The 23,339-nt window shown below is 43.6% G+C and overlaps 1 protein-coding gene across 4 annotated transcripts in view; it reads right to left on the bottom strand.

Annotated features, from left to right (window-relative positions):
- Positions 1–1,880: 1,880 nt before the first annotated feature.
- Positions 1,881–23,339, bottom strand: part of LOC106811500 (polyphosphoinositide phosphatase-like) — a 27,342-nt gene continuing 5,883 nt past the window's right edge. For 3 of the 4 annotated variants that reach the window (XM_014815140.1, XM_014815143.1, XM_014815141.1), the window contains exons 4-24: positions 22,837–22,969; positions 22,261–22,417; positions 21,530–21,580; positions 21,196–21,362; positions 19,767–19,904; positions 19,142–19,242; positions 18,742–18,904; positions 18,257–18,354; positions 17,635–17,768; positions 17,092–17,205; positions 16,474–16,615; positions 16,153–16,211; positions 15,569–15,738; positions 14,896–15,037; positions 14,678–14,736; positions 14,319–14,457; positions 9,706–9,783; positions 7,560–7,725; positions 6,179–6,258; positions 5,755–5,853; positions 1,881–2,233 (exon numbers count right to left, since the gene is read on the bottom strand). In XM_014815140.1, the coding sequence (XP_014670626.1) occupies positions 2,035–2,233; positions 5,755–5,853; positions 6,179–6,258; positions 7,560–7,725; positions 9,706–9,783; positions 14,319–14,457; positions 14,678–14,736; positions 14,896–15,037; positions 15,569–15,738; positions 16,153–16,211; positions 16,474–16,615; positions 17,092–17,205; positions 17,635–17,768; positions 18,257–18,354; positions 18,742–18,904; positions 19,142–19,242; positions 19,767–19,904; positions 21,196–21,362; positions 21,530–21,580; positions 22,261–22,417; positions 22,837–22,969 (2,589 nt within the window). In that variant the 3' untranslated portion in view covers positions 1,881–2,034. The remainder of the gene's footprint in view (positions 2,234–5,754; positions 5,854–6,178; positions 6,259–7,559; positions 7,726–9,705; positions 9,784–14,318; positions 14,458–14,677; positions 14,737–14,895; positions 15,038–15,568; positions 15,739–16,152; positions 16,212–16,473; positions 16,616–17,091; positions 17,206–17,634; positions 17,769–18,256; positions 18,355–18,741; positions 18,905–19,141; positions 19,243–19,766; positions 19,905–21,195; positions 21,363–21,529; positions 21,581–22,260; positions 22,418–22,836; positions 22,970–23,339) is intronic. The other variant, XM_014815142.1, reaches the window with a different exon arrangement.

The following is a 23,339-nucleotide window of genomic DNA, read 5'->3' as shown; positions in this document are numbered from 1 at the left end:
TGGCCGGTGGATCAATGAATCAATCGATCGATCGATGGTTGGTGATGGATGGATGGATGGATGGATGAATGATGGATGGATGGATGGATGGATGGATGGATGGACGCACGAACGGACAAAAACGAAAACGGACGGACAGATGGATGGCTGGATGTATGGATAGATACGATGGACGGACGGACGGACGGACGTATACGGACGGATTAAGAATAGATGAATAGGTGAATGGATGGCTGGGTGACAGATAGCAGGGGCAGATAACAGACATACATACATACATACATACATACATACGACAGACAGACAGACAGACAGACAGACAGACAACGACAGACAGAACAGACACCGGTCTGTTAGACTTCATAAATTCCTTTCGTCCAGTTTCGCAACCCATCCGCTATGCTCAGCTGTAACATGGTATTCGTCTATGCGTTAGGCTTCACCTAACTACTCTCTCGTGGTTTCATTACAGCAAACATCATCGTTTATCACTGTGGGCCACGTGCAATCACTACGCAGTCATGCATATGGAACTTCCAAGGGAACGCAGAGAATCATTAAAGACCCTGACAAGAATAGCTGGAGTGTGGCAATGCGTTTTGCCTGTAGCGCGACACTCGCGATGATATTTAACGGCGTTAATCAGGCTATGATAAGATTAGTATTTTATTTCACTATTTATATTATCATTAGTAGTGTAACATTACACTAGACGCAATTTCATTTGCGAAGCCAGGAAAAAGACGGTGGAAACAACAGACTCACGGTCAAAGAGTTTGATTGTGCAATAAGACATACAGACAAGTATTCATACATCGATGGAACAAGTGGTTGAACATAACATGATATGAACATAAATTATTTTATTCATAAAGTACGTATTAATACTTTATAATTATTTATTACTTACATCATGATTATTTATTAACAACAGATTTACAGAATTACATATTACATAATAAAATATTACTAAACTGGATACATCCATAGCCAAAAAAACCAACTGCTCGTTTTGTAATAATTATGTACACTCTCATAATGGCTCATTGCGCAGAATATAAATTGCGGACTGATGATAAGAAGGAGACATTAATCGCAGGAAAAGGAAATGGCAGAAGTGAATATTCATCTATCATGCCACGTCACGCATATTATGTGCGGATTAATGAGTAGTGATAACCTTCACTTCTCCTCCCACACACACGCACACAGCACGCACACACACACGCACACACACACACGCACGCACGAACGCACACGGCACGCACGCACACACACACACACACGCACGCACGCACACGCACACACGAACGCACACGGCACGCACACACACACACGCGCACGCACGAACGCACACGGCACGCACACACACACACGCACGCACGCACGCACGCGCACACACTCACACACGCACGTACGCACGCACACGGCACCCACACGGCACGTACGCACATACGCACGTAGCCACACGAGCACACACACGCACGCAGCGGCACGTACACGGAACGCACCCGGCACGCACGCGCACACACGCACACACGCACGTACGCACGCACACGGCACGCACGCGCACACACTTACACACGCATGCACGCACACGGCACGCACACGCACACACGCACACGGCACCCACACGGCACGCACGCACACACGCACGCATGCGCACACACGCACGTACGCACGCACACGGCACCCACACGGCACGCACGCACATACGCACGTAGCCACACAAGCACACGCACGCACGCACGCGGCACGCACACGGCACGCGCGCACATACGCACATACGCACGTAGCCACACGAACACACACACGCACGCACGCACACGGCACGCACGCACATACGCACGTAGCCACACGAGCACACACGCGCACTCACGCACACGGCACGCACACGGCACACACGCACATACGCACGCAGCCACACGAGCACATACACGCACTACCACCAGCACACATTCTTGTAGCCCCGGTTCCACGGCCCAAGCAGACGTCATTGCTTGGCGGAACTCCTTTAGCACGCAGCAGCGTGTTCTACCTGTCCTTCATGACGGTGGCGCCTCTGTAGGAGCGGCAGTACTGCTCGTAGAGGGCTGTTGTGCCGCGAGAGGGCACCTGCGCTCCCGTCTTGCCGCGCGCCACGTAGATGCGGTAGATGTCACGTGCCTGTCGGTTTACCGTCGGTGGCGTCACGTGGCGAGAACTGTCCAATGAGAACGCGCTTTTCCTGATTCTGCGGAGACAACGCGACAATAGCACACACCCGCCGTACGAAAAAGGGAACTTTTAGTGAGAAGTATTCATTAGATCAGTGGTTCTTTTTAACTGCTAGATTCCAAAATTCAGCAGAGGTTCTTGAATTGCGACCAGAAAAACTAGTGTGCCAAGTAATTTTTTGTGAGTTTGTCTAAGCTCTCCCGTCATTGTCACGCCACACGGCCAGAATTTGAGCCGCAGCCAAGACATGCTAGAAATCTCCGCATTACACATTCGAGCACTTGATTCGTTATTAATTGGCGTAAAGATTGTGAGTGAGCGGCCCATCAGAGGTCCACGCAGGAAGCACCGCAGTGTGAAATATACTGCCTGCGAATAAAATCAATGCGCTGATTTCCAGCGTATATCATCCATTAACAATGTAATGAACCGAGCATGGAAAGTGCACTGCAGTCACGCAATTATGCACGCACATATACACGGACCTACGACGATGAAAACGATGACGCCGACAACAATAACAGCAGCGGCAGCAACAACAACAGCAACTACAACAACTACAACAACAACGACGACAACAACCACAGCAACAAGAACAACAGCAACAACTACTACAACAACAACATCAACAGCAAAGGCAGCAACAACTACAACTACAACAACAACAGCAGCAACAGCAGCAACAGCAACAACAACAACAACAACACCCCCACCACCACCACCAACAACAACAACAACAACAACAGCAGCAACAACAACAACAACAACAACGTACCACGGCGCATAAATCTCTCACATGATGATCGACGACTGCGGTAACAACGGAAGTTACGAAGGAACGACCGTAAGTCGGCAACACATTCGATATCGCCACCACGACATTTGCCAGAGCAGTAGATGAATAAATGAAATTCGAGAAGCTGCCACTTCTACTTTCGTGCTCGGTGCACTCATCGACTATGTTCTTAATCATCGCGAGCGACGCCTACAGAGGAAGAAGAGGAGGAAGAGGAGGAGGAGGTGATGGAGGAGGAGGGGAGGAGGAGGCATAGAAACCGTAGAAGAGGGAGAGGGCGGGGAGGACGAGGAGGGGCAGGAGGAAAAGTAGGAGGACGAAGAGGAGGTGAAGGAGGAGGAGGAGGAGATGGAGGAGGAGGCGTAGAAACAGTAGAAGAGAGAAAGGGCGGGGAGGACGAGGAGGGGCAGAAGGAAAAGTGGAAGGTGAAAGAAAAGGAGGAGGAGGAAGAGGAGGAGGAGGAGGAGGCGTAGAAATAGTAGATGGAAAGGGCGGGGAGGACGAGGACTGGCAAGAGAAAAAGTAGGAGGAGGCGTAGGAAGAGCAGGAGGAAGATGAGCCGGAGTAAGAGGAACAGGAGGCACAGGAGGAGAAACAGGAGGAAGATGAGCAGGATGAGCAAGAATAGGAGGTGGAGGCGAAGGAGGAGAGCAGAAGGAAGAGGGGATGAGGAGAGAAAACAGGAGGAGAAGGAGAAGGAGAAGGAAAAGCTGGAGGAAGAGGCGGAGGAGGAGGAAGAGGAGGAAGAAGAGGAAGAAGAGGAGAAGAAGGGGGCACAGCAAGAGGATGCTCAAGGTAAAGCTACCCTAAAAAAATCACTGGTATTTTCACGTTTTCCCGCCGACGACGACGCCGGCGCCGTTACGCCGAGAACCCTGGAGATACCCGATAATCCAGCAATGAAATAAAGGAGACACAGAGAAAAATCACAGCCTCCGGGGAGGACAGAAATTATGCGCCATCGAGCGATGAGGAGGCTTATGACTACAGCTGCGATTCCTGCCCGTCATTTTAATCGCAGGCATAATCAGTATGTCAAGCGAGAAATGAGTCCTCGTTATCTGACTCGAGCACTGAACCAGGCATAACGTTATCGTACCTTACCGCCTTACTTGACGCGAACTCGACAACGAGCGAACGAGCAATCTTAAATTAGGTTTTGGACTAAATACATTAAACCGGCATTATGGCGAACTATTAGTTTTGATTACTCATTTGCATATTCAAGAGGCAGGCTGTGCCAGCCTCGCTCACGGCTAATGCAATTAACGCTCAGGAACGTCTGCTGCATGCGGCTAGTGGTTCTGAATAAGTATTCAATGAGCGCGCGCACTCACTCGTTCAGATTTCAATTTTCCAGACTCCAATTGTCAATTATGGAAATCAAGGTTCCTGCTGTGATTTAATCTCGTACGCATGAAAAAATGTTTTTGATTACCAGAAATGAAAATCAGCTGCCTATTTCCTAGAATTAACGCCCTCTGGGGGAGAATAACGTCTCGAGATTCCCACGTCAGTCTCAAACCACCGCGTAAAACCGGACTGCGAATTTCAGGTGTTCACGGCAAGCTGCGAATTAACACCGCATCATGGTGGCGTTGCGATAGAGATGAAGACGCCATTTGCATAACTATGGTAGCAGGCATCATCTAGTCTACCTTCTGGATTCGCGTTCAACATCGAATTCCGAAAAAAAATCCCGAAACAGACTCACTCGATCCTCTCGCAAAATAATCGTTCCAAAATTTCACTTAATTGATAGATAAAAGCACTGTGTCGCCGTGCGAAAAATGCTACACGGACATAATTAAGTGACTTCCGAGTAATGAAGCACCACTTCAACTGGCAGATAAACACACAACCTGACAATCGTAAGAGTACTTGCTCATATATCGATCGCGTGATATTTATGTTTGTACACACTGTCACAGACACAAATGTGCAGATGCGCATACACAGCCTAACACACACGCGCGCACGCGCGCACGCACACACACACGCATGCACACACATGCACGCGCTCTCGCTCGCAGTAAGAAATTCAAATTCATTTTTATTGCAGATATCGCGTCGCGGGCATGCGAAGCAGCTATCCTCACTACACACTACGCACACTGCCTTGTCAACAGATATTCAATTCATCGATCCGTCAAGACGGTCAGGTCCGTGAGCATGCGACCACCGTGGTTGTGACATATGCACGAGCCTGCCGCATTAATTATCGATCCTGTAATTCTGCAGCAATCAAAAGCTAATATTGTTTGTCAGGCAGCCGGGCAAACACGCGCGCGCGTGGGCGATAATAAGTCGGTTAAATTAGCGAGCAGATTTACACCACGCCATGACATGTGAGACGTCGCGTGATTGCTCAATCGCCGTTGGTCGCGAAACAACAGCAGTCAACAAGAGTGAAAACCTCATTGCTCCATGCAGGCTCAACATTCTAGTTTGATGCCCATGCGAGCATGCCACGCTATTCCAATCCAGTTTAGGAGGCACGGAGAATTCTATATACACACATCGCTCGGTTTTGCATACTTCTCATCCCAAAAATAATTCAGTCAGGGTGTCTTTAGATAGGGCAAGAGATTTTCTTTAACTCTGTCTCTGTGCATCGGCAATGATGAAGACGTGATACTCTCAGAGCGGGTTTACCAACTGACAGGCAGACTCGGACAGACTAGCAAACCCCGATCTGCAAAGGGCTGACCGAATCTTTTAGCATCTTAAAGAATACTTACAGTGTTGTCACCTTGCTCTGTGCATTTCTTGATTCTTGGCTCAGTTGCTCTCCCTCCTTGACTGCGGGCTGACAGGCGTTGTCACCAATACCGACGTACCTAACGGAAAACGTGAATTGCAATTGAGAAATATACTTACTAGAGAAAGACGATCCGATTTACCTAGATTTTCGTTTTTGATTACGTACGTACGTTTTGGGAGAAGCAGGCGAAGAGAAATAACACAAGATCATTGTATCTTAAAAAGCGTTATTAGCCACCTAGTGAAACCTCATCTGCTAGGCTGCCCTTAATGGGCATCACCATGACCAGATGCACGCAGAAAAGCTTTATTTCTCGAGCAATCACTTTGACAGTGTACACGCACTTTGCTACAGCATAACAACCAGGACTAACTCTGATTACCCGAGTGTTATTGCCTCACCTTTTGTATAGTGATATGTCCACCTTTTCCGGGTTTTTGATTTCCACTCCATAGCGGGATTTCATTGATGTAAAGTGGTCCTAACATAGCAGAGATTGATCGCAGTTTTACTAGCATAGTTCTAGCAAGCACAATTAAAAAGCACGTAGCTAACACACAGCGAATTCATATATACCAGCAAAATGCTTTCACTGCTGACAAACAATTGTTTCACATAATTAAAACTTTAGTTTCATGACAATTCGAAAAATAATTTAAATAAACATGCCATGTGTGCGCGTGCGTGCGTGCGTGCGTGCGTGCGTGCGTGCGTGCGTGTGTATGTATATATGTAAACTAAATATGCTGAATATCTGTTAGGTATGGTGTACGGTTTGCCAAATTAGTCAAACCATATGTCGGTTTACAAACACACACCATATTTCCGCCAACCATACACATTGTAACGCCACCAACCGACTAAATTGACAAACCGTACACCATAGTTAGGTAGTATTTGCGTAGTAATCACAATATACGGTGATGTAAGGTTCACTTCAGCTTATGCAGTAATTATCAAAATAATATAGGAACCAATATAAAATTTCTAGCACGAATCAATTACAGCATTTTTATGTTATTATGACAAGTGAAAGGAATTCCAGTTTACGCTTATTTTTGTTGCTATGGTAACCCATCTCAGACACAGATCGGATATGACAGGTACACACGTGTACCCAACCCCGTGTACAGTCATTACTGCTAGCTGTGTGAACATAATTATTCTCACGTTGTTTCTTGCTAGTACTTTTGCAATTCGATAAGAATATCATCCAGAACTTGGATAATAATACACACAACTACAGTTAGATGATCAGAGGAGAGTGCATGTAGTAATAAAACTAGCCCAGTAGGGGCTTGTATAGTGTTTTCGGTTGATCTATCAGGGAATGTTATGAAAGCTATCTGAGATCTGCCCCCAGTCATTGACATTTAACCCTCTAACTCCGTGATCGGACTTAGCGCAAGTTGTCTTAACACGAACACACAACAGAAATATAGTAGAGACATTGTAGCACCTTCTCTTCTTTATATATCGCAATGCTCACAAACGCGCTTTCAACGCGTGCACTTACGCACAAACTCCTTTCATCAGGGGTGAATCATGACAGATTTATTTATCATCAATTATCATTTCTTATTCAATTATCAATTATTATTTATTAATCATATATTTATCATTATTTATTAATCATTTATTTATCATTATTCATCAAAATTATTTGTCATTATTCACCCCTGCTATCATCATTGAACTAGTAATCCCTCCAACCGGGAAGCTCAGACATGCTGATAGAGAAGCCCAACTGAACGGCCTCTGTACCGAACGCATCGCGCCTACCTTGAACGAGAAGTAATTGGACGACGCGCAGTCCTGCTGTATGGTCAGATTCAGCCAATCCTGCTCCTCCTCGTCGCTGCACGTCGACGTCTCGTCGCTGCTCGTCGCCGTGTCGGACGAGTTCGACGCCGTCGACGACGTTACCACGGTGACCTTGCCCGAACTGCTGCGAAACGAACAAACAATGGATTAACGCGAGGCTAGCACGTCGGTGACGTCACCACGGTGACCTTGCCCGAACTGCTGCGAAACGAACAAACAATGGATTAACGCGAGGCTAGCACGTCGGTGACGTCCCACTGGCTGACCTTGCCGCGAACTGCTGCGAATACGAACAAACAATGGAGTTATCACGAGGGTAGCGCGTCGACGACGTCCCCACGGTGACCTTGCCCGAACTGCTGTGAAACGAACAAACAATGGAGTTATCACGAGGCTAGCGCGTTCGACGACGTCCCCATGGTGGACCTTGCCCGAACCTGCCTGTTGAAACGAACAAAACAAATGGAGTTATCACGAGGCTACGCGCGTCGACGACGTCCCCATGGTGACCTCCTGCCGAACTGCTGTGACCGAACAAACAATGGAGCTTATCACGAGGCTAGCGCCCGTCGACGAGCGTCCCCATGGTGACCTGCCCGTAACTGCTGTGAAACGAACAAACAATGGAGTTATCGCGAGGCTAGCGCGTCAGTGACGTCACGGTGGAAGGAGACCTTGTCCAAACTGCTATGATGGTGACCGACGCGCAGTCGACTCGTGGAACCCACAACCGTAGTCTCTCTCCTCTCGTCTCTCATCTCTCTGTGTCTCTTTTCTCTCTCTCTCTCTCTCTCTCTCTCTCTCTCTCTCTCTCTCTCTCTCTCTCTCTCTCGCTCTCTCTCTCGCTCTGTGTCTCTTTTCTCTCTCTCTCGCTCTCTCCTATCTCTCTCTCACCACTTTTTTTTCTCTCTATCACCTAATCTATTGGCTGGACACGCCCCTTGAACGATTCATCACGTGACTATAGCACTCCTCTGCTATACCCCCGCCCTCTGGGATAAAACCCGTCCTCCCCGTATCACAACCTCTCCCCTGGCACGCTCAGAGCCCCAAACATATAGGGAATTCTACCAATACGTGGGAACCCCCTTCCACTGGGTGGTGGCATGGTCACCTAGCTCAATAATAAACCCCGTGCATCGTGCTGAAATATCCCCGATTGAGTCAACATATGGCAGCGCAAACATGGCACCATCGCTACACATGGAAAGAACCATCAGTGTTCGTTTTGCTGGATAGCTGACAATGAATAAGTAGGTGGTTTTCAGCGTGAGTAGCCGAGTAGGCAAGAGAACTTGGACAAGTCTGGATCTAACAAGGCGACTACTCGCGTCATCGACGATTTGCTTTTTACTACAACATTAACAATCTTTTGTGTATTCTCACAACATGACTCACGGATTACCATATAAATACTCATGAATATAGATTGCATCAAACTTATTAACCGAGTTTAATTGTTAAATAAAAGATCGATTATGACATCTAGAATAACTTAAAATAGCAACATCGAAATCTTATGAATTAATAACGTGATGATAACAGAAAAAGTACTTGCTATTCAGAAACTGCATGAGCTATTCATGTAAATGAATTTTCTAAATCCAGGATAAATGTGAGATCGTTGAATGGTACGTATGCATCCACATTCATGGAGAAATAACTAGCTTTATATACTATGTTAACTTTAGCAATTACATATTGAAAAATCAACAATGTAGGCATGCATGACGCATTCACTAAATTAATAACTTATATAGCTTATACATTTTATAACAGTAATAATCGGGACGGTACGTAACCACAAATAATTAATCAAGATTTTATTACTATTTAGAAAGTACACTAGATTACAATAATCCCAATACGTGTACTACTAGAGAAGAAAAATCCAGCCAATCTATACTACTATATAGGCACATAATTGCTATCTATACGTGAACTATAAATCTCAGTCTGAGCACTGTGTGTACTTTTGTTTGTGTGTTTCTTCCACTGTCTCAACCTAGCCTTTTTAACCAGCCTTACGTAAGCAACATTTGCGTGTGCACGATCATCTGACAGTATACTACATCATATACACTACAGCAGAAGTGTCAATTACCTGGTATCCCGGAGTCTGGAGTCTCGCTGAGCAAAGGGGCTGTAGTTCTCTCTCACTGCCGTACTGGGAACACTCTCACTGCAGTAAAGACATCGCATTGCATCACTGACATTGCATCAACAATGTTCACTTGTTCGGATGTCTTAAAGTAAGGATGTGGAAGTTGAGAATTTCCCACTGATAACACCAGTAGCTGTGCGGTACTTTTCACAAACGTTGCTAAAACGTAATTATATGCGAATCAAATGCTTTTTTTAGCTCTGCGTGCGTGCGAGCATGCGTGTGTGCGTGGGTGAATATATACAATATACTCACAGAACTAAACTTGGCAATTTTGAAGTACTGTAATTATTTAGCAAAATATTGTACATTTCTGAAAACATGAATAAACAGTGTGGGAGCCCCAGTTTGTGTTTATGTGTGGGACAGTTGGTGTCGTTGCTGTTCAGAAGCATATTGCTGTGCTGCCAGTATTTGTTAACAGTTAAGTATGGCTGCAGAGAAATACTTGGGGAAAAACTGAAGAGCAGAGAAGCAAAATAATGCCTCGACTCTCTAGGCCTTGATAATTTTCAACTTTTCTGGTAAGTCCTAGATTAATTGTTGTGGAGCTCCAGCTTTGAAGTCAATTTGTGTAAGACTGGGCGAACGAGAGAGGCTCAGTAAATGATTAGGAAGAGACGTAGGCAACGTGGTAGAACAGCGCAAATAATCGCTGGCAGCAAATATGTCTCGTTACGTTCTCTACACATCTATCACTGACTACATATCCGTCACTATATGCTAACAATATGCATTCAATATTCTTCGTATCTCGTTCGTGTTGCAAACGTTTGCATGTTTTAACTGATGAAGTAGAAATTAAAATCGGCCAGAGGCAAAGCGTAGAAGGTATTCGGTTGGTTATGACAATAGTGCTTACAATGAGCCTTTGAAATATGCTGCATGTGCAAGTTGATATAGAAATGTATTTGCATGTCATCGATTACATCGGGTATTGTAATGGTTTGTATGCGTTGTAATCGTCTGATCACGTGATGTTTTGTAGATACATATATCATCATGTCTTGTAATGTCATACGTATATAAAGTTGTCTAATCGTAATGTGTTGCTTAGTATTATAATGTCTTGTCATGTCATGTATTGTAATGTAATAATTATATCGTCGTGTATTGTACGTAGTATAACGTCGTGTACGTGAGGGATTGTGTGTGCTGTAATCGTCGGATCACGTCAAGTATTGTAAATAACATTCAACATCGTGTTTTGGAAAGCAATATGTACTGTAAATATAGTGTATGGCTGACTCGATGACCGCAAGGTCCTTTCGCCATACCCGTGCTTTATATTAACAAAGTTATAACTGTTTAATTTTCCCACCGTTAGATTATCCTCGTTTAGCACAAATAAAAATCTTGAAATCTTGAATCTTGAAATCTTGAGCGTATTAAGAAGGAGAGCGTACAACGGTAAAATGCTGAAACCATGGTGCAGTATTAGTCGAATTAAGAAACTTTGCCCGTTTTATTTTGACGATTCGATGCGGTAGTATTGATCAGCTGTCCTACCTTACTAATATAAAACAAACCGCTTGTCCCTACGATGCTCCTACGCTGAGATAATGAGCGGTGAAAATCTGGTATTTTTGCTAAAAACCGACTCGAGATCCCTGTTAGCTGCGACCCTCTCTCGTTTTGTGGCCAGTATGTTGCTTCCGGTCGCCGCTGTGTAGCGCCATGGTAGCGCTGACTCATTACGACAGTAACGTCAGTACATATATTACTACATCCAGCGTGAGGTGGGCACAGGTGGGGGTCATCACTATGGCAATCAATAACAGACGTCATTCATTCCATTTGTCAATCATCAACACGCGAGGTTTCTCGAAGCTATCTCAAAGTGAGAGAATGTCGCAGCTAACAGGGATCTCGAGTCGGTTTTCGGCAAAAATACCAGATTTTCACCGCTCATTATCTCAGCGTAGGAGCATCGTAAAGACAAGCGGTTTGTTTTATATTAGTACTAGCGGGATACCCGGCGTTGCCCGGAGAAATCAGTGGCGTTACTCAGTTGGTGACCGCTTGGTTGAAAGGAAAATACCCCAAAAAATCTAACTGTCTATCTATGCATGCATCCATCCATGCATGCATCCATCCATCCATCCCATTCCGTGCCATCCCATCCCATCCCATAGCACCGCATCCCATCCCATCCCATCCCATCTCATCGCATCCCATGCCATGCCATGCCATGCATGCCATGCCATCCATGCCATCCATCCCATCCCATCCATGCCATGCCATCCCGTCCCATCCCATCCCATCCCATCCCATCCATCCCATCCCATCCTATCCCATCCCATCCCATGCCATCACATGACATGCCATGCCCATCCCATGCCATCGCATGCCATCCATCCATCCCATCCCTCCCAAACAGTAAAAAATAATAAGAAATCAAAAGATAAAAGACATTAAAATAACAAAGTAAAAAATTAAAAATGATAAAATAAAATAATATAAAAAATATCATATTTGATCTGTAACCTTACATAGGCTTCCATGAAGTGTTCCGTCAGTTTGCGCTATTATTAAACTTCTACCATTAGTTTATTCTGGATTTTTACATAAACGTTTAAAATTGTAGGTAAAAAATTAACGGTGAGCTGGCAGAAGTACATACTAAACAGTCCAAATGTAACGAAACAGCATTTCCGAGGTGGGATTCGGTCTGATGTTTTATCCATTCGGCTACTGGGGCTTATGGTTACAGAGCATTTGATTGACACGTTCGAGATTTAGGCTGTAAGCGCGCCCATCTATTGGACGAATAGAATTTTTGGTTTGCTTTAACTTTTAACTTTTTACAATTTTGTTTCAGCCAGAACCATCTTCCAGACGTGCTGATTCTGAAAATATCTTTGGTTGTTTCCTCTAGGCTGCGGAGTTCTCTAGTTATGCGAAGTACGAACTCAATTCAGGCTTAAACAACGTATATAATACTAGCAGAAAGTATACCCGCTAGAACCAGGCATATGTTGTCTTTATTTTTAAATAAAAAACTCCATGTAAGTGACACGATAAAGTTAAATATTTCAATTGTAAACTGAAAAGAAAACCACTGCACTGGGTACAACAGAACACTGCGAACAGCTACTGCGCCACTGACTACTGTGTCCAGTACGGTGTACGTCAAAGCAGAGTGAGCAGGCGGAATCTGCCAGTAGGGGGCGGGGGGATCTGAGACGTAGCACCATCTATTGAGGAATAGATTTTTGTTTGAGCCAGAACCATCTCCCAGACGTGGTGATTCTGAATATGCTCATACGGCGGCAGTCAAGAGACGCAGTGTAATTCCCACGTATGCGATGTGGATCTGCTGTACGCACTGCCATCTATTGACGAATAGCATTTTTTCGAATTTTTGAATTAATACTTAATACTTAATTTTTTTTAATTTTTGTCTCAGCCAGAACCATCTCCCAGACGTGGTGATTCTGAATATATCTTCAGTTAGCGCGATTGAGTGACAAATCAGGGCGAAAAGCGAGGACAAACAAACACACACACACACACACACAAGATTAGCCAAATTATAGTATAGATAAAAGGTAGGACAGCTGATCAATACTACCGCAAAGAATCGTCAAAATTAAACGGGCAGTTTTTTAATTCGACTAATACTGCAACATGGTTTCATCATTTCACCGTTGTACGCTCTCCTTCTTAATACGCTCTTGATGTCATCAATGTAAGAGTATTATTCCATGGGCTCGGGCTTTCTATCTATTTCAATAACATTTTATTTTAGGATTTACTGTAAAACTGTGAGATTTAACACTCAACAAAGGTACAGTCTTTACTAACTTGCCATTTCTTGAAAGTGAACAAATGTAAGCTTAGCTCGTGTCACAATATCAGGAGTGTATAATACAGAAACTATACAGTCTATATATTATACACTCCTGATAATAGCACTGACATGCTAATCTTTGCATATTATTAAAAAATTAATTTCATATTCCTGTTTAATATAGTAATAATCATGCAAAAAACATCTTGCTTGGTCCATTAGGTTATATGACTATGACCCTGTGACCCTACATATAACATATAGTTCATGAACTTTTTCTTTATATTATTAAATGAAATACACAGAGGACGACACCAACATATGCAAAACTTCATATGAGCTATGTAGAAAGGGCCATTAAAAATTCGCAGTGGCTACGTGTCCGCTCATCCATTACAAAGCTCAGCACAGCTTCCCAAATCCACGTCACGATTAGTCCCCTTTCAAATCGTAGATTTTTCTGGATTTACTATTACTTCAAAAGTTACAAAAACACGTTTTTGATAAACTACCTAAAGGTAAGTAATATTATGGTAAAAACTTGTTTATTGTTTTTTACTGAAAGAAATATAATTGGGTTCACATAAGAAATATATGACCGGACGCGTAGCCTGGAAGCTGGGCGTCCGGTAACCAGACGTGTATAGCCACGGCCTAAAAAAATTATTGCCCGGTTTCTCTAATCACTTGTAGACCATTACAATGTATATATCATCACAACTAGGGTGAAATGCTATACTGAAAACTTCTATGTACGTACCGAGCCAAGGTTAGACTCCACAATTCATCAAAGACAGTCAGTTGATGAGGTTGGTAGTACTCAAGGTAGCTATCAATCCTACGGTCGGCTTTTCCCACTCTGATCGCACGCAATTTCTTCTCTGCTACTTCCTTGAATTCTTTAATGAACACAATGCATAATGAGCAGCATGAATAACGCAAAGCATACACACAATTGCTCGGAGAGCAGCGATGTTTGATGAATGATAAATATTATATAACATGTAAAGCTGTAGCATATAGTTTATATAATTTATTTGGTGTGTGCGTCTGTTTAGTAGTAGACACCCGAGCGATACACTCTCAGGAATTATAAACATATGTAGAATTAAGGCATACCTTCGTCATACGGTAATGGAAGCGACTTTAACAACCGCACGTCCCACCAGTCCGAATAACTGAAAAGAAAATGCCCAAATCCAATATTTGTGCTGATAACTAAATCAAAATAATGTTTTCCGAGAAATAAACAGCAGATATCACGACCAACATCTTGACAACAGCGCGACATCTCAGCTTTAGTAGCCTGTCCGTCCGAGTGCATCCCAAGCACCCACCTGCGTCTGTGACACTGCGTGATCCCCATAGCCTCTGGGTGGTGTAGATAATATTCTGTCGGTAGATCCCATAAGTTGGGCTTGCCTTTCTCTGGCCTGTACACGCCCAGAAACAGGTTGATAGCACTTTGCTTGTCAGCATCTGCAGATATATAGGCAGCGCGCGGTCTACGACAAATCGGGAGGATAGGTGCGCGTTTATATTTTCACTGACAGATTCTCCCAGGAGCCCATTAGCAAACGTCGTATCTGTAGACAGTTTAAACATGTGCTTCTGTGCGCAGTTAGAGCTCATTTCGACAGAATCAAGCAACATGTCTCCTTCTCCCACTGATATTTCATGACACACCGTCATTTACACGATCCAAGGTCTGCCAGTTGTGCTAGTAAACACGTGAATCTTCAAGTATAATAGTAATCGATTTTTGTTCCCATTACTTTGATGTTGGTTTGTGGCATATTCGCAACCGAGTGCAAAAATTATCTAGCAGCATTATATAAACATTTCTGAACGTCAATACACGTGTTCTTTTATATATTTGAACAAAATTGTAGGCGTGCACACACACTCATTCTGTATACTAGTGTAACTATAGTCAACATTAGTTTATTTCGCAATTCATCAGCAAACGGAGATCACCACGAAATACTGTGCACGAAGACAGGTAGAAACCTGAGAAGGTGTTGCTGTAGTATCTGGAGAGGGTCTGCATGATGTCTCGTGACTGAGACGTGATCCAGGGAGACGCCTTCCTGTACGTCTGTATGCGGCGAACCAGCTGCGAGCCACCGTACTGCAGTGCGAGCGTATCACCCTGGTCCTCATACAGCCACTCCAACATCCTGAAACACGTTGCTGAGCTGACAAATCAGAGACTAGGACAGTGCTGTTGCCGGCACTGGTGATGACCAATATAAAGTAATTATTTAAATATTATAATTAATAATTAATAATTAATAATAAAATAATTAATTTATTATAATAATAAAATAACTGAAATAAACAGAAGTGAAATAAGTATTGTGTAAGAAATGGTTGCGATGGCGGTGGTAACAGCTGCAGTGTCGTGGCAGTGGTGTTGAGGGTGGTTGTTGGAGCGGCTCCAGCAACGGCGATGTTGTTAGTGACGACGTTGTGAATTGGGTGCGACTAGTGTCCCTTTACATTGAGAGTCCCTTTACTCTGTATAAAGGGACTCTAGTCTAGGTGCGACTAATTCAATGTGAATATCAATGAAATGTGAAAGGGCTTGTTACCTGACGACATCCGTTTCGAATTGTAGTTTGGGGGTCTCAATCACTCCCATAGCATACAGCTAAAATATACGAAAAACAGGCAAACATGGAGTAAAGCCAGTTTCCATGCATCCCGCTTATTGTGATATCTGCAGTTATAGCACTAACTATTCTCACAAGTGTAAATCATTGATACTGAATTGCATTCTGGGGACATGTTGAGACGACGGCACAAATGCTTTAAAATTATCGTGGGTGATGACGCAACAACTAGATCTAAGCGAACGACGATTCATTGCCGTAAACGCGGGATTGTCCGTCGTCCGTGCGCGCAGCCGGTACCTGATGAGCGAGAGCATACTTCCCGAGGACGAACTGGGCCGTGTTGGTGCGGTCGAGGCAGTCAACGCAGTTCGTGCGCACCACGCCCGTCTGCTTAACACAGGACTTGCCGTCCCCCAGCGTACTGCTGACACCAGCCGACCTGAAACCAACAGCGGTGATCAGCGTTGCGAGATTGGCTGCTCGCTGATCGTCGTTTTACTCACCGGTGCATCGGAAAATCATGCCTGGTCGTAAGCTATGGTTTTAGGTGCCTACCCGAGTTAGCCATAGCTTTGTTTACCTAGGAGGCAATGCTTTTTTTCAAATTAGACATAGTATTGTTAAACGTCTTCTCGGATGATTCAGGCACACTAGACTATATCACGCAGCCTCCCACTTTGTTCGAGTGAGCACTCTGCATGCGTGGTAAAAAATACACGGGAGCGATGAGCGATTTGCTCTTCAAACCTCCGAAATCGCTCCCCTGAGGCTCAAAATAGCTTCCGTAAAATTTTTGACGAGAGCTATCTTTTCCACAGACTTTTGAAAAAGAGCTCCCGTGGAAAAAAAAGAAATTTTTCCCTCTGATGCGTGGCTCATACAGACTGCGTGCCCTGCGTTAGGGACATCGGGTACCTGTAGTTGGAGAGCTCGTTAATGTACAGTCGCTGCCTGTTCTGAAAGAAGCCAGTCTTCTGCAGACACATCTCCGCGATCTCCGCTAGTCGCGTCATCACGTCGATGTTCTTGCTGGCAAAGGAAAAATGGACACGCAACGTACGAAGCAGCAGCAGAACGACTACTATAACAGGGTCTCCAACCCTGTGAACTCCAAATGCGGAATGTTCCCGCGGCGATCGGTAAAAAGCCAGACATCTCTAGGTACTAGAATGCGGAATATAACCTTGCCGCTGCGAAATGCAGAAATTAAGCCTAGAAATCGTACAGATTCCGCAGAATGCGGAATGGTTGGAGACCCTGCTATAATCAGCTGTTGGCATCTAAGTTGGCTCATGTATGCAGTGCCTATAAAACCACAAGTAAGTATATCATCAATATTCGTGAAAGCATACGTCTACAGCGAACTAAGCCCGCCCGCGTGGACCCCAGTTTTAGTCGAGTTGTGCTCTAGTGTCTATGCCCCTGTGGCCCTGAGTATTACGTAAAACGCTTCCACACCTCTTGCTGACCCTTGCCATGTCAAAGCCGACATACTGCAGTGAGTGCTGTGAGGGCAGAAACTGGTTGAGGTAGCTGAGAGTAGAGACTATCTCCTGCTGAAGAATGCTCTCATGTCTTCTCTTCTCCTTTTTCTGCACAATGAAGAGACTGCTCAAGTATTCTGCGCAAATATTGCGAGAATATTTACGTTGGCAATGGCAAGGACATGTATTGGGAATGTTGATGGCAATGGCAAAGACAGGTAATGGGAATGTTGATGGCATTGGCAAGAGCATGTATTGGGAATGTTGATGGCAATGGCATACACATGTATTGGGTATGTCAATGGTAATGGCAAAGACATGTAATTGGAATGTCGATGGTAATGGCACAGACATGTATTGGAAACGTTGATGGCAATGGCAAAGACATGTATTGAGAATGCTGATGACAATGGCAAGGACATGTATTTGGAATGCTGATGAAAATGGCATTGGTGATTGCATTGATGTGACAATTGCAATAGTGATGACGATGGCAATATTGACTGACAAGCACATGAATAATGATGGTGCATAACGCGTGCATGCGTGCAGCCACAAAGATTTTGATGAAGATTAATCACAAACTATTTTCCTACCTTGACAAGATTGAATACAATCACAGGTGAGCCGTATCTTTTCAGGAGGCTGTTGAAATGTTTACCGGCAGAGCTCAAGTATGGATCGACAAGGTCCACTGAAGGAGAACATACAGCAAAATATAGTAGCAATACTATAAGTACAACAAACATATTAGTAATCACTCACAAATGAAATAAAACATACTGAACATTTCCACAATCAAAGCTGCGTTAGCTATGCTAAAACGAACACCTGTCAAAAACGAGACTTTTAGCATTTCCCTCAATCAGCAGTTACACAGTAAAACAAATTCCATGGGATGAATACTCGTCTACAAACAACACTTTTGTCATTGCTCTTACAGTGATCCTCATATACAACCTTGCCTGTATTTCAGGACAAGCACGGGGACAACACACAGCTCTATTCATAACATTTTTTCACGCTGTCCCGAGCGCTGCTCGAACTGGATGCATTGCGGACGCTCCCCACAAACACCTACACGTGATGGGAGGTTTCGGCACCATGTTGGTGATGTCCTGCGACCAGAAAGCCGGGATGGAGCCCCGCAGCTGCGTGTATGACGTGAAGTGACCGTCGTGGAAAGACTGCACCGACGCGTCGTGCAGAATCTGCTCTGTCTCGACGTCGTTGGCCACCTCACCCTACACAGACATCAAACGACCCATCGCTGTGAGACCAATTGGCCTTTTCACAAATAAAAAAAATCTTTGCCTTCGAACACCATCTTTTGCAAATATAACCACTTCTCACTAAAGAATCGTCACAGTGGTGTCAATTGTACACATACGCACGCACGCACGCACGCACGCACGCACGCACGCACATAACTTATAGCCTGCAATTTATTTTAGGAGGGTCTTAGAATAAGTCTAACTCACAGAGCCATTAGTTCCACGTTTGAGAAATCTTGTTCCGGCAAATCTATTGGACCTTCTAGCGATGAGGGTCAGATACAAGTGTCTTCCAAAAACATTGACCACTATTTCAGATGTTAAGGTATTAAAACATCATGGGATAAGTTAACCGAAATAGAGTGGACGTATTGATATATATATATATGTGTGTGTGTGTGTGTGTGTGTGTGTGTATGTGTATTAGGGATGTACTATCGTAAAAATAAGACATTGTAGCGCCATCTATTGGGTGGAAATATTTATAACCACTAATTGTAAGCACTGTAATTGACACTGGAATATTGGCCTGAAGTACATAATGGTCAAGTAACAAGTATGCAAATAAACATGCTTAATAACACTATTCCGCATACGTTAAGCAAGAGCATATAGGTAGTTATCCATATTTCATAAACTATCTGTTGGTATTTACACTCACTAGCAAGAAATGCAATGAATCTTTACGAGACTTGCACTTCGAAATATGACTTCCTATCATGTTCTTGTTCTCCTCCTATTTTATCAAAGTAAAAACTGCAACAACTAATAATATCTTGCCTCTTTACATTTCCAATATTACCAACAACAGCATACACAAGCATAAGGATACTTGATTGGCCGACGAAACCATGGATGAGGTGCAGCACCCAATCGTAATGCACCTTGTGCTCAAACTCCTCCAGTAAAAATGAATTCCACACGTACTTATAGGATGGAGAGTTCTTGACACCGTATACTAAGTCCGTGGCTGCAAGCAAAGAAGCATTAGAGCAACATTATGCCGAAACTATCATTAATTATATTTAGAAATATTCTCGTTGATCATCGTGTGGGATCCATATCTAAATCTATATCTACACATCCAGTGAGTGTTACCTGCCCGAATGATTGTAAGCTAATAAGACTTCTCTACTCTGCACAAAGCCAATCATCACAAGATTTACCATCACGATTATGATACCTAAAATAAAAAAGCGGAGTAATGGATAAAAAACATGGCGTAGGTTCAATACATAGGATGCCGCGAGCCTGAACATATCCATCCAGCAATGATAGGAAGGACGGCAGCACATCTAAGGGCGCGTTTGTTTGGTCGGATCACTTGATCTCGATCCACCAAACCTGCTAGCAAGGTGGATTCGAACGGGATCCAATATGGCGGCCCGCACCTCAGCCAATCACAGCTTATTCTTTGTTATGAACCATCCCATGATAGGTACCAGCAAAACGTGAACTGGTGAAAGTGAGTTTGCGTTTGTTTGGTCGGATCAGGATCACTAGACCGAATAATTCTGTCCCATATAACCTTTTTTATATTTTGGTGAGGGTTATTGGGACAGAACGGGGTGCATTGAAATTTCGTGAGATCGCATGCAAAATGCATGCGCTGCTAATGTGGCCCGTACGCCGCTATTGGCGCGAAAAAAACCCTACCGCCTCCCTTCTACATGGCTTTACCTTGCTACTGATATGTGTATACATTCACTTCAATTGTTACTCACTTCTTAAAAGATTGTTTTTCAGAAACCCCGCTTCATTTCACTTTAATAAATTACATTCACCATTTACAAACAATCAGACCAATCAGAGCGAGTCTTACAATAGCCTGGTTCTCGCTTGTATCTGTGGCGCTGCAGGAGGGCTGATAGACTCGCTCTGATTGGTCTGATTGTTTGTAAATGGCGAATGTAATTACTAAAGTGAAATGAAGCGGGGTTTCTGAAAAACAATCTTTTAAGACGTGAATAACGATGGAAGTGAATGTATACACATATCAGTAGCAAGCTAAAGCCATGCAGAAGGGTACGGTAGGTTTTTTTTGCGCCAATAGCGGCGTACGGGCCGCATTAGCAGCGCATGCATTTTGCATGCGATCTCACGAAATTTCAATGCACCCCGTTCTGTCCCAATAACCCTCACCAAAATATAAAAAAGATTATATGAGACAAAATTATTCGGTCTACAGGATCACATGATCGCGATCAGACGAATTCGTCCCAAACAAGCGCGCCCTAAAAATAACACGCCGGCTTCATTACCCTCCGCCTTGTCATTCCCCTCGATGAAGTTGGTAGCCTCCTCCAGTTCTCCCTGCGCCAGGTGTATGGCGTCGGCTGGGAGGGAAGAGGCTTGAGGGGCCAGGCGATCCGTGTCTCGTGGAGGTGTGCAGTTGTACTGCAGGCTGTGCGTGAGGTCGTAGCTGTAACTGCATGATGTTATAAATGACAACGTCAGTGAATTCATCACGTCATATTATCATGTATGGATGGTTAGATGATAAAGACACATACTTATAGAAAAATAGTTCAATTGAAATGTACATATATATATTTAATAAACATAAATAAAGCAACCCATTTTATTCAAAACTACCTAAAGTAGAAGTTGCTTGATAGATCCACAGTTTGAAATGTCTTCGAATATCTGAAACGTGTGCAAAATCTTTAATTAATACTCGTAGTTATTCTGTTTGACAGATGCAATCACATAAAATAATCAATTATCATGAAGTTAAAATGCTCATACTTTTAAAGTTGCTTAACCTCACAGCTAAATGCATATATAGACCTACTGTGAGCTCGTCTATGTTGCAAAAATTCACTAGAACTCATTTCATTTGTATTGCTACTTTCATAACATTTCTTCTCAAAATCTAAACGAAGTTACTTCTCTTACGAAAGTAGCACCACAGTGATGTTTACATCGATAAGCGATCGTTAATAGTTCTTTTCTATGATAAAACAAGTTAAAATTCATTATTATATGTTTATTCAGTACAAAATTTTGAAATTTGTTTAAATCATATATCGTTATCTACATTACATATGCAATCAGGAAACAAATATAGTGTTTTCATTCCAGGAACTATTTGCGCTATGGCATAAGGTTACTATTTTGAGTTATCTGGCACTTCGTACAAATTAACTTGCGTCTGACGTAAGTTTTCAAAATAGTCAACTTCCGAGCACATTTCTGGCTCAATGAGAACATTTCGTGATGTTCTCATAGTAGGTCTATATAGGCTTTTCTTGGGAGGTCTATCAATTTTAAATGACTTTACTAAGACACACTGTAAGCATAGTTGATGGAGGGAGGCTGGGTACCTCGACTCTTCAGGATCTGTCTGTCGAACCGATTCATTGGGAATATAGATCATGGACGTGTCTTCTATCTTGTACACTGTGTGATGACCAATGATTCCCACCTTTCGTCGTTTTGTGATCAAGATGATGTAATAGCCTTCGAGAAACTTCACGAAACCTAGAGAAATAAAATGGCCTTAAGCTTAAGGTTTTGTTCTCTGTGTACGAGTAGGTGTTTAAGTAGCTCGTTAGGTAGGAATCAGTGACATCACATGGAAAACCATGAAACTGTGTAGATAGCCATCGCAGAAAAATATGGCAAATCATGCACCTTGCTGTTAATGGGCTAACAATATTTATTACATCTAACATGCATAGTAAGCTACTTTTGAACTGTTGCATAGAGGATAACTAACTTTGCCACAAACAGTAATTGAATGCTTCAAGCCAGCGTAGCATTGTTTTTGCCCACCAGTGTTTTACAAATTTGACATTATTATTTTACCACAGAAATCTCATAATCCTACATCCATATGGAAAATTCCTAATTAACAACTAATTGGAAAGGTGGAGCATCACAGCATTCATTATACTTACCAACGATACCAAAAGCACAGCAGGCAACACAGAGACCTGAACTCGCAGCCGTCTGTTTCTGTCCTGGTTTCGTTTGGTTACCAACATCAATCATGAGTAGCAAGTCACCTATCTCATCTTTATTGTAAACTGCCTGCAGACAGGGGAGGGCAGAATTTTTTTTTATGTTCTCTCACCCTAGTTCACTTTCTATCTCTGTCTCTTTTCCTTTCATGCACCCATTATTTACCACTCTCTCTCCCTCTGTCGGTCTCTGTCTCTGTCTCTGTCTCTGTCTCTGTCTCTGTCTCTGTCTCTGTCTCTGTCTCTGTCTCTGTCTCTGTCTCTGTCTCTGTCTCTGTCTCTGTCTCTGTCTCTGTCTCTGTCCATGTCTCTGTCTCTGTCTCTGTCTCTGTCTCTGTCTCTGTCTCTGTCTCTGTCTCTCTCTCTCTCTCTGTCTCTGTCTCTGTCTCTGTCTCTGTCTCTGTCTCTGTCTCTGTCTCTGTCTCTGTCTCTGTCTCTGT

This window comes from Priapulus caudatus, unplaced genomic scaffold (assembly GCF_000485595.1).
Source record: "Priapulus caudatus unplaced genomic scaffold, Priapulus_caudatus-5.0.1 Scaffold546, whole genome shotgun sequence".
Classification (NCBI taxonomy): Eukaryota; Metazoa; Priapulida; class Priapulimorpha; order Priapulimorphida; family Priapulidae; genus Priapulus; species Priapulus caudatus.
This window is presented reverse-complemented; position numbering and strand designations above follow the sequence as displayed.